General features: G+C 47.5%; 1 protein-coding gene across 1 annotated transcript in view; it reads right to left on the bottom strand.

Moving 5' to 3' along the window:
- Positions 1-12,305, bottom strand: part of SDK2 (sidekick cell adhesion molecule 2) — a 104,686-nt gene that overhangs the window by 64,296 nt on the left and 28,085 nt on the right. Inside the window, exons 8-15 of the mRNA XM_054976827.1 lie at positions 11,066-11,233; positions 8,842-8,944; positions 5,636-5,812; positions 3,953-4,089; positions 2,975-3,122; positions 2,454-2,594; positions 2,080-2,261; positions 1,315-1,430 (exon numbers count right to left, since the gene is read on the bottom strand). Coding sequence (XP_054832802.1) covers positions 1,315-1,430; positions 2,080-2,261; positions 2,454-2,594; positions 2,975-3,122; positions 3,953-4,089; positions 5,636-5,812; positions 8,842-8,944; positions 11,066-11,233 — 1,172 coding nt within the window. The remainder of the gene's footprint in view (positions 1-1,314; positions 1,431-2,079; positions 2,262-2,453; positions 2,595-2,974; positions 3,123-3,952; positions 4,090-5,635; positions 5,813-8,841; positions 8,945-11,065; positions 11,234-12,305) is intronic.

Here is a 12,305-nt window from a genome sequence, read left to right on the forward strand (position 1 = left end):
ATGAAATTATATCATTACGAGTTATTACGAGAGTGCCAAATAAGGCGCATATAACACCGTTCTTACGCGAGCTGCATTGGTTGCCAGTGGAGTACCGGATCAGATTCAAGGTTCTAGTATTGACCTATAAGGCCCTGTGAGGACTGGGACCAGCATATCTACAGGACCGTCTCTCCCCATATATTCCCCAGAGGACATTCCGATCAGGGGACAAACAGCTGTTGGTGGTCCCTGGCCCCAAGGAGGGCCGCCTAGCCTCGACTAGAGCCAGGGCCTTTTCGGTCCTGGCTCCCACCTGGTAGAATGCTCTGTCTGCTGAAATCAAGGCCCGGCAGGATCTACTATCTTTTCGCCAGGCCTGAGTTATTCTGCCCGGAATATGGCTGAGGCTGGGCCTCCGCCGGCCTGAAAAAAAAAGGGGTGTATAAATCTTAACCCTCCCTGTGAAGGCTGTCTGCCATCCTGTTTTAAATGTGTTGTTTTTAATGTACATGAATTTTTAATTGTATTTTTAATATGTTGTTATCTGCCCTGAGCTCGCTCGCAGGGAGGGTGGAATAGAAACCTGAAATAAATAAATAAAATAAAATAAAATAAAAAGAGACTAAAGGTGACTGGACATTATGGCAGGTATATCAACTTGTTCATGGTTGCCTGAGCCTTTTACTGTCCAGGGAGAAGATGGCTTACATGGTAGCACACTAGACCCCACAACCATCTCTGTATATCCAACCTGCAACAGACAAGGTAGGAATGGCAGGAACAGCTAGTCATGTAAGAGTTATAGGCAGGACAGCAGTAACTGGATGGCCCAGAACAACTCCATGCAATGATTAACCCCCCCTAATGCAGCCAACGAAAAGAGACAGACAGACAGAAGAACAGACAGAACAGCAGGGGCGCTTGGCCTTTCCTGAAGCGAGGCTGTAGAGCGACAGAGCTTCTAGACAATGAGGGAATGAGGAGTATAGATTCCCATCTTACTAACACGAGCTGTGGAGAAAGAAAGCCACACGGAGCCTGTCGAAGCGAGGCCTGAAACATCTTATACCAATTCTGACCTTATTTAGCCTTCCTGAGGCAAAATAACCACCCGGCTACTGATGTTAAGAGGGCACGCGTCAAGTCCACATCCTCACTTACCTCCACACAGAGTTCAATTGTGGAACCTACTGACAACAGCTGTGTCTGTCCGCTTTGTTTCACAAACAATCAAGAAATGCTTCAGCCTAGTATGTGGGGGTAGGCCATAGCTTGAGGCTTTAAGCAAGAAACGAGAGAGACACTTTGAAGGGCTGCCTGTCTTCACCTTACCTTGTAGCCTTGATTTATGCCGTTCACAAATTGTGGGCTGGGTGGGTTCCATGAGAAGCGGATGGTGGTGGAGTTGGTGGCCTCAGCCTGCACGTTACCTGGAGACACTGTGGGAACTGTGGGAGAGGAAGTCAAAAGGAAGCCACTCAGAAATGTATGGCGGGCTGGGCAAAACGGTGTACAGAGGCAATGCAGTTCATACAACCTGTCTGGCTAAGCAGCTCCCTTTGTGTTCGCTAGCTCTACATTCAGAATTAAGGGCTTACATGGTGGGTGTGGATTCTGATGCCCTGAGCTGTATTCATTCATTCATTTGTTCGTTCGTTCGTTCATCCGTTCGTTCCATATCTTTTCCCCAATGGGGACCCAAAGCAGCTTAACATCATTCGCCTCCTCTCCATTTTATCCTGTAAGGTAGGTTAGGCTGAGAGAATGTGATGGACCAAGGTCACCCACCAAACTTCCCTGGCAGAGTAGAGATTTGAACCTGGGTCTCCTAGATCATAACTTGACATTCTAACCAGCACAACACCCTGGTATTTGTCCACCTGCCATCAATAGCCCGCATGCACGCACACACACACGATCTCCCCCCCCCCCCCGCAAACCTGCAGTGTTCCATACAGCCAAACCAAGATGGCAAGATCTGCTTGGCAGGGAGCTACATCTTTAGGATTGTTATAATTTTTCAGACCCCTGTAGCCAAGTTAATTAAAAATATCCAGATCCCTCCTCTTCCTCCTCCTCTTCCTCCAGAAAACGTACCACCCTGTAGAGTCCACTCAGTGACTTTGGAACTGTAGACACCCAGTCCAGCGCTGTTGTATGCGGCCACCTCAATCTCATAGTTAGTCCAGATGATCAGATCCTCCAATAGCAGGTTGTTTACATCAGCATTGGTGATGTTCCTGAACTGGTAGCCCACAGGAAGGCCTGCCAGGCAAAATCTGGACAAAGGAACAACATACAAAATATCAGGCCAGAACCAATGACAAAAGCCGTAGGGGTGTTCTCACCTTGTGGAAAACCCTCTGACCCCCCCCATTTCTGACCGAGCTATGGGAGATTCCAACCGGCTCATGGGATTCAGTTGGAGGCAGCAGAACTGGAAACCTGACGTGGTGCTCATGCTTGCTCACCTGATGATGTACCCCTTGAGGATGCCATTCTGGTGGTTCTCTGGTGGTGGCTGCCACTGGATCATGATGGACTGATTGGTGCGGCCGCTGGCAATGACATTCTGTGGGGGTGCCGTGGGGGGTTCCTCAGGGAGGGAAACCCTGATAAAGGGAAGGTAATACAAGAGGCATGTTCTCTGAGTTGGGTTAAATTCTCCAGTAGTTGTAGGCAATGCCCACCTCAGCCATGCCACAGTAAGTGTCCCGTTATTGTTCTGTGAACATACACAGCCCGCTTCTCAGTGTGTAGACATATCTTTTCACTTTTACCTCACATCTTGACAGAATAAAGAGGGCAGAGGGTTAGGTTCTTTGTGTGGTTATGCCACACCACATTGGATGCCTCACTGGGGGTGCTTGCCCCTCCCCGTCGAACACAGAGGCAGCAAAACCAGCCCACTCTATGTGCCCCCCTCTTATCTTCCGCAGATTGCGTCGCACATGCAACCCCCCCACCCCCGTCTGTGATATGCCCACCTCACCTCTCCGTGTCCTTGCTGAACTGTCCTTTGCCCACATCGTTGAGAGCACACAGCCGGAACTGGTACGAGCGGGCAGGAACGAGGCCTCTCACCAGCACTGAGACGACTTCAGGGTCCACACTGGCCATCAGCACCATCCAGGGTGCATCTGCCGGACACAGAGAAAGGGGTAAAGTGGAGCAAGGGAGAAAGAAGAAAGAAAACAAGGGGGCTCCATCCCTCCCATGCTTCTTTTAAATCCTCTATACAGGACTTTTCATGGACTGGACTTTGTTCAGGAGAAACATCCGTTCCAAACTATATTCAAAGAAGCATCAGAGAATGGAGGAAGCTGTGCAGCTTTCATGGGAGAAGAAAATGACACAGTCACAGCCCGGCTGATGGATGAGGGAGAGAGCAGCGTGGTCCTTTTTTATGGATTGGCTCATCATCTGCTGAGCGTAAAAACAGGTTCTCTTACAATTCAGCAGTGTCTAATACATACCCTACAATAAAAAGCGGGTGTAAAGCTTGAAAATGAAAGACCACCAACTGCTAAGGTCCACTAAATTGCCAAAAGGCCTCAGAACCAGCCTTGGCAAGAGTCTACAGAGAAATCCAAGAACCCCTGGGTCCATCATCATCTCTCACTCACTCAGGGCCAAGCTACAAGTGACGAATGACACAGGATGGACACTTGTCAGCTTCCCTCAAGTTTTGATGGGAAATGTAGGCGTCCTTGTCTCGCAGCTTGGCTCTCCGACTGCTGTCCAACGGACTTTTCAACTGTCACTTGTCCAACATTCCGCCAAGCTTCCTACATTTCCCGCCAAAACTTGAGGGAAGCTGACAAGTGTCCAACCTGTGTCATTCGTCACTTGTAGTTTGGCCCCGAGTTTCACATCAGCTTTGGGATAGGATTCCAGCCCAGCTCTGCCTGTCACAGGCTTCTGACTGCACCCTGACCGCTCTGTAGGATAGGAAGCTGAAGCGCCTTACTGTTCTCGGAGACCTCGAGGATGTAGCGCAGCAGCGGGCTGTTTCCATCGAATGGCTTGGTCCAAGTCAAGTTGATGGCCCGTTTCTCTACAGTGCTCAGCGCAGCCATGGGGTTTTCTGGTGCATGTGGGAGCTGCCTGGTGAGGACAATGGTAGAAGAAACCAATCTTAGAAACTGTCAGATGAGAGAACCCCAAAGACAAGAGCGCTGCCCATTGGCAAAGAGGAACGATTTGGCCACTAAGCCACATTGTGTGCTGTCATGGCTGGACTGGTTACCATCCTCTGGGTAGCAGGCATCCTGTTTAATCACATGGCAAGGATGGATTGAAAACATGGTAAGAGTTCAGAGGTGAAAGTGTTATGTGTGTGCAAAGGTAATTGGAGGCCATTTATCCTGTCCAGCTAACAATGCTGTGCGTCTTCATAGATATCTGCTGCAAGGGGAGGAAGTCCTACATCCTAATGTGTTTTCAGGTTAGATTGGCCTGGGCCCACAAACATGCTGGGAGAGGCTGCTACTCAGCTTCACGTGCACATCCCATGGTTATGTTTTGTAACCCCATGCTTCAGGGAAATAACGGGGTCATGAGGGAAGAGCTGACTGCATTCTGTGAGAAAGACCCGTGGCAATTGCTTGTTCATACATCAGCCCCTGCAGTGTGGGACTGAACTAGGTTTGCCAGCCTCCAGGTAGTGGCTGGAGATCTCCCGGAATTACAACTGGTCTCCAGGCCACAGAGATCAGTTCACCTGGAGAAAATGGCTACTTTGGGTGGTGGACCCTATGGAATTATGCCATGCCAATGTCCTTTCACTCCACAAACCCCACTTTCTCCAGGTTTCCCCAGGTTTTACCCCTCAGATCTCCAGGAATTTCCCAACTTGGAGCTGGCAACCCTAGACTGAACCATGCTAACACAGATTCTGTGGTGCTTGGCATGCCTGTGAAAGGCATGTGAGTGCATAGGGCCTTGGTATGACATAGGGCAGTGGTTCCCAACATGGAGTCCATGGGTGCCAAGGTGCCTGCCTGGTGCCCACCAAGTATTTTTTGAAAATGGGTGGGACTAAGAGGGGCTTTCACCCAGCAGTGCTTCTGATGGGACACTGAAGATTTGATTGGCTGTGCAGGTTTATAAAAACGTTGCTTCAATAGCCCCTGCCACCACAGCACAAAAATCTTAATTGTTGACTGAAGTTAAGCTGCAGCAGCCGTTGTATGGCAGGCTCCACCTCCTGTGGCAGCCATTTTGTGGCTGCAACCACCACACTGTATGCGATTTCTGAAGAGGCCTACAGGCTCAAAAAGGTGGGGGATTCTGACCTAGGGGATACTGGGGATTTGAAGCTAGTTAGTTGTACAGTGGATCCCAAAGGAAGGAAAGTCAATGGAGATCCATGTCTGTGTTCAGTTTGTAGCAAGGTTGTTTCTGCAACATTTATATCAAAATGAGCAGGGCCGTTTTCACACATCTTACTGGCTACGCAAAATTGCACAAAACTCCCGGAACGATGGCATCTTCCTGGTGCGATTTCCTGTGATGACTCTGGTTTGCGGAGTTTTGTGCGATTTTGCGCAGCTGGTAAGATATGTGAAAACTATCTATGTTATTCTGGAGGATGTGTGGGAAACTGTTTAGGAGCCCTGCTCACTCCGTGCCTTCCTTTCTTGGGCCTTACCGGACTCGCAGGTGAGCACTGCGAGAGTCGTTGCCTCCAGCAGACACCACCCGACAGGTGTAGGTGCCAATGTCGCCGGACCAGGTCTGAGCAATGTGTAACGTGCCTGTATTATCCAGTCGCATGCGTGGCACGTTCTCCACATTTATCGCTGTGCCGTCCTTCTCCCATATGAACCTATGAAGAGAAAGGGGGGAAGGGCCTTGCCTCTTCATGTGACCAAGTTTATTCCCCTCATGATCTCCCTCCTCTTTTCCAAACTGGGGCCATTTTCACATAGCCACGAGCCCGGAAGATTGTGTGAAACACACAGCATAAATACAAACAAGCTTCCCTCACGTAGTTTGATCATCACTGCTGATCTTCCCCAGCAGAGCTTGTTGAGTGGTTACTAGGAAGCACACCCCGTTCACACAAGGCAACGGGGAGATCCATCAGGCCCGGAAAGTGCTTGGCGCGAAATGGGAGAATGGGTGGGTTCTCCTTCTTTGGATTTCTGCATCTTCCCACTCACATCTATTGTCATTTGCCCTCATGTCTGCTATTTCCCTCCCCTGTCAGCAGGCTTTTTGCTGGCTATTTTTGGGCTTATCAGTAGTAGATATATCAATATGGAATCCTAACTATGTGAGTCCAAAGAAACACCCCAAAACAAAAGCTGTGTAATACTTTTTTTAGGGTGAACAACAACAAAACACATACAGAGAGAACCGTGTGCTAGCGTTTGAATTCTCCAGAACTTTTCATCAGGCTGGAAATTTAAAACTAAAAAAAAAGAGGGGAGGAGCTTGAAGCATAAACTTAACCTTTTTAAACATCCAGCTTGGTAAAGGGCTTTGGTGATTTCAAATCTTATATACTGCTTTGTATTATTTGGTTGTTCATAACAACAACAACAACATTCGATTTATATACTGCCCTTCAGGATGACTTAACACCCACTCAGAGCGGTTTACAAAGTATGTTATTATTTACCCCCACAACAAAACACCCTGTAAGGTGGGTGGGGCTGAGAGAGCTCTGAGAGAGCTGTGACTGACCCAAGGTCACCCAGCTGGCTTTAAGTGGAAGAGTGGGGAATCAAACCCGGTTCTCCAGATTAGAGTCCTGCGCGCTTAACCACTACACCAAGCTCCAGATAATAAAAAGGATGACATGTATTTTGTTTATCTGGATGGAATAGGTGACTCAGCATGCCTTGGACATTGGGAGATGCTGCATGTCTCTCTGTGTATATGGGTAACTCTCTTGATAGTAAAGTGCTTCTCTTTGTCTAAGGTGGGAATGCTTCCTGACTCCTCCTCTGTTTCTGTGTCTCTTGGGAGATTTGTTTTTCTTGTCTCATGGCCTTCCATAGGGGGAAGGATGTATTTCTTAGAGCTCCTGCCATGAAAGCCTCTTCCACAGACCCACTTGCAGCCTCAGCACCGGACTATCTGGCCGTGGTATTTATAGGGAAAGTGACTCTTTAAGCTAGGGCTCTTTCTTTCTACTCCAAAATATTGCCATGAATGGAATCTTCCTCAATAAACTGTAAGTTCTATCTTTCTACAATTTGATCTCCTGAGGATTAATTACTGCACATTGGGGGAAATGCTTCTGACTAAGTAACTCTGCTATCAAACGGAATATAACTATTTCTAATAGTAAAGAGTCCAGTAGCACCTTTAAGACTAACCAACTTTATTGTAGCATAAACTTTCGAGAACCACAGCACTCTTTGTCAGATGCATCTGACAAACACAGCTGTCGTTCTCGAAAGCTTATGCTACAATAAAATTGGTTTGTCTTAAAGATGCTACTGGACTCTTTACTATTTTGCATACAGATTAACACGGCTAACTCCTCTGGATCTGTTTCTAATAGATCTGCCTGTACATTTTTAGCCATTTTTTTTGTGGATGATAAATGGGAGGTCAGCCACAGTACTCAGCTATTCTGTCTCTCCCATTGTACCACACCCTTCCATACTCAAGACAGCGTACAACATTCTCCCTTCCCTCATCCAATCTTATGAGCTTGGTTAGGCTGAGAGAGCATGACTCATTCATGGACACCCAGCAAATTTCACAGCTGAGTGGGGGATCAGAACCAAGGCCCATAAGATCCTAGCCCATCCCTTTAGGGGACTCTCCTGAACAAGGATATAGCTAGTGTTCAAGACTAGGGTATATTATGATATTTTTTTCTTCACCCCACAGTCACTAAGGCAGGCACCAGGTGGCAACAGAGGCCCGTGATTTCGCACAGGTGCTCCTCTCATTCTTTTTCCCTGCCTGAGTTCTTGAAGCATGTAGAGAAGTAGCTGGGAGAATCTTGGCTACAAATCTTGGGCAGGCATTTTGCTAAACACAAAACTGACTATTCTCAAGTTACACAGTTGCTCAGATTTTGGCCTCTTCCCCAGTACATGGTTTGTACAAAGAGTGATGCCAAGGCTCGAATTTGCATGAAGCTACGTTAGCAAAAGCTAGGAGATTGCTCATCTTTTACGAGAGATACCCAAGCAAAGGTACCAACAGCCCTTTTCATGTGTTCCAGTCTTAAACTCTGTCATGGAAAACAAGAATCAGCATTGGTTCAAAGCAGGGCTTTTTTTCTGGGGAAAGAGGAGTTGGAACTCAGTGGTGGAACTCAGGACCACACAATGACGTCACTTGGGGTCAGCTGGAACAAGGGGGGAGTTTTTTAAAGTTTAAATTGCCCTTGGCAGAAATGGGCACATGGTCAGTGGCCCTGCCCCCTGATCTCCAGACAGAGGGGAGTTTAGATTGCCCTCTGCACTCAGTGGCGCAAAGGGCAATCTAAACTCCCCTCTGTCTGGAGACCAGGGGGCGGGGCCACCAGCCATGTGACCATTTTTAAGAGGTGCTGGAACTCCATTCTACTGCGTTCCTGCTGAAAAAAAGCCCTGGTTCAAAGGAATCTTTGTCTACCTACACACAAACACGTTTAAATCCATAAGAATCATCCTGAAGGCAAAGCATTTTTACCCATAACCGGCTTTCCCCATGTCTCACTGGGGGCTAAGCAGACTGGATTTTATCTACCTTGACTGTTTAGTATCTCTGCGTCCTCTGAACAGATTGCTCTTGGTGTGTCCTTTTCCACTTCTTCCCCACCTTCCAATCCAATGGTCCCATCTCCATCTATAGTCTCTGCCCTTCACACCCCACACCCCATGTAGAGCAGAACCTGGCACATACCGGACTACCACACTGGGGTCATTGGTCACTCCACAGGTCATGGATGCTTTGGTGCCTTTGATGACGCTTTGATCCTGAGGGGGGTTGGTAATCCTTGTCCGGGCTGGGGTGGGGTGGCGAGAGAGAGAGAGAGAGAGAGATCACTCAGGTGCAGTAAGGGCAACCGTTGCCATGCAAGGCCAGAGATTAGTCTTCTGGACTGCTGGTTCAAAGAGCTCCCCTTCTTCATGCAAGAATTTTAACGGTCACAAAAGAATCTGGTGATTTTAACAGACTCATACAATTACAGACTTGCAAAGCGAGATCATGCGCTCTCCTGTTTCCCCCCAAATCAATGGGCACAATCATGACTTCGATAAGCACTGAAGCTCCAACGCAAGATGCATATCACAAAGGAAGCATGCTGCCCTCCTCCAGACCGCAGTGACCACTGGTTGTGAACTCAGCCATTCACTCCTACCCATAAGAACTGCTTGAAACCTCCATAGCTTTTCAGCCACTGCAGAGAAGGCTTTTCATCTTATATGTTATGTACCAAACTCTCTATCTAGGGAAATCTATGTGCCTGTTGACAGGGGTGGGTGGGGTAAAGAAGCCCAGATATGGTAAGATTCTCTTTTGATAATCGCTCTGCGAACAGGTCCTTGCGAATTCTATTTCCCCAGAGGGCTGAGGAGCAGAACAAAAGTTTAACTAATTATTTCATCCACCCACAAATTCCCAGAGCAGACTTGTCCAAATATAGGTTTCCTAAAGAGAGTCTTTTTCCTTAGACAGCCAGTAGGGGGCACTGATTCACCTCTGCCTAGAGCCTGGTGGACCTAAGCAATTACAATTGTTCCATTAGATACAATTGAAAGGGAGCAGATATACTCTCAAAACAAATTTGATGCCCATAATCCACATGCACCAGTGACTTCATGTACTGGTCCTTGGCCTGGCTACACGGTAACCTGACCTGGAAAATAAGGTTTGTATATTTTCTGTTTTGTTCTTCCTCTTGTTGGAATGGAAGTATCAGGCATTCACAATCTTGTTTCTTAATAAATCCTGCATTTTTCTGATTTCACCAATGCACTTTTAATAAACTGGATTCACATTTTTGAGCGCTGTGTGTGTGTGTGTGTGTGTGTGTGTGTGTGTGTGTGTGTGTGTGAGTGTGTGTGTGTGTGTTGGAACTAGGCAGTGGTCATGGACCTGGCAAAAGCCAGGTTTAGCTTCTCTTAAAAAAATCAACAGATGAAATTAGCAAGTTATCTCTGTGAACAGATGCACAGTTCTAGCAAGGCAGGGAACAAAAGAGGCTGAAAGAGGAGGGATAATCAAGAAGAGCGAAACTGTGAGACTTCTGTCCAGACTTACCGCGCGACTGTGTGTCACTTTACTGACATATCACATTTTTGTACACAGGGGGAAGAAAACCTCAGCAAGTGGAACGCAATGTCGCAATGTCAGTCTGTGTGAGTATCAGCAGCACAGTGGAAAATCTATTGTTCTGAATGCACACGCAGACTGATTCAACCCATATGTTTTTGGGACTTGCATATGTGAATGAGCGATCACAGACAGTCCTAGCAACATGGGCAGAACTTTCAGCTCATCTGTTGTCATCTCAAACTTTATCTGCGTCACTTCCATTCTAGTAATCGAGTTACCAAAAAGCTAAGCGATGTGTGTATGAATCAGCCCTTTTGACTCTCAAATGCCTATTTATTTTCAGCACATTTTCTGTAGCTTTTATCATGAAAACCCAGCTAAGAACTGGCAGTCAAAGCGGAAGATATTTTAATTTCTGATGGAGTCCTGACGCTCTCCAAGACACAGATGAAATAACATCACAGATTTCCCCCAACTCCTGTCTGCACAATATCTGAAAGGCCAGTTTGGTTTATCTCAGGGCTTTTTTTCTGGGAAAAGAGGTGGTGGAACTCAGTGAGTTGCCCTCGGAGAAAATGGTCACATGGCTGATGGCCCCACCCCCTGATCTCCAGACAGAGGGGAGTTTAGATTGCTCTCCATGGAGGGCCATCTAAACTCCCCTCTGTCTGGAGATCAGGGGCCGGGGCCACCAGCCATGTGACCATTTTCAAGAGGTTCCGGAACTCTGTTCCCCTGCGTTCCAGCTGAAAAAAAGCCCTGGTTTATCTCATTGCAGTACTGTACCTAGGACCTGCCTACAAAGCAAGCAAAGAATATGGGGAGGCCAATATAGGAACCCCCTTACCCCAGACAACAAGCTCAGCGGATGCCTCGTCAACACCGCGGGAATTGGTGGCCAGGCAAGTGTAGCTGCCAGCATCTGAGATCCGCGTAGGACTGACTAGGAGGCTTCCTGACTCCAGTAGTGTAAAACGAGGAAGTTGCACTGAACCGCTAGCCAGGATTCGCTCCCCTGTGAAGGAAAGAGGAAGGGTTCGTTATCAGGCCAATGATGACTTGCCTTCAGTGGCTTTGTATTGTGATTACATCTTCACTACAATGCCTTCTGAAGGCCTAAGCATCAGTGTTGCTCAGTGGTCAGTTCGTAGAAAAAAAGCTGGAGGGACTCATTAGCATAACTCATCAGCATATGCCACACCCCTTGATATCACTGGAAATGTGTCATTAGCATAACTGATTTGCATATGCCACCCCCCGACATCACCTATCCTGGCTGTTTTGGACCCAACCCTGGCCATTCAGGGCCGAAATTGGGCCCAAAATGGCAAAAAGGGGCTGAAAATGGCCGAAAAGGGCCCCAAAATGGTCAGTATCGGGCCGCTGCTGAACAGGAGAGTGATCCACCACCTGTCAAGAGGCCCGATCTGGGCTGTTTCAGCCCCAATCCAGGACGAAACGGGCCCAAAATGGCCGAGAGTCAGGTGGGCGGGGCCACCTGACATGTGACTTCTTTGTGGAACTGCCAGAACTGTGTTCCGGCGTGTTCCCCCTCAAAATAAGCCCTGGTGTTGATCTTAGATCAAGCAGTACCCTCTTTCTAGAGAATGGAACAGCAGACTTGGGGGAAAGGGTCCTTTTCTCTACACACACTTGTGAACTTCAGCCTTGCTATTGGCTTTATTTATTACATTTTATCCTGTCCTTTGTCCAGTGACATCAGGGTAGCGTACAAAGTTCTCCCCTCCCCAGATTACCCTTACAACAACCCTGTGAGGTAGATTAGCCCGAGAAAGAGTGATTGCATGGCACAAGTTCGCTCAGTATGCTTTATGGCAAAGTAGGTATTTGAATCTGGGTGTCTGTGGCTATATGTTCAATATCCACTAGGGGCTGAACACTCAATTTATTCCTGATTTTCTAAGCAGTCAATCCCCAAGCATTAGAATTGAATTGGATATGGTTCTTCTGCATGTCTGCCCTCTCTCTGCATTTTTACAAATGTGGAGTAGGTTTATTTTGTTCTGTACATGCCTTAAATAATCAAGATGTTAAGGCGAGGGTGCTATCATCATCAACGATGTCAC

Source organism: Eublepharis macularius, chromosome 4 (genome assembly GCF_028583425.1).
Source record: "Eublepharis macularius isolate TG4126 chromosome 4, MPM_Emac_v1.0, whole genome shotgun sequence".
NCBI classification, from domain to species: Eukaryota; Metazoa; Chordata; class Lepidosauria; order Squamata; family Eublepharidae; genus Eublepharis; species Eublepharis macularius.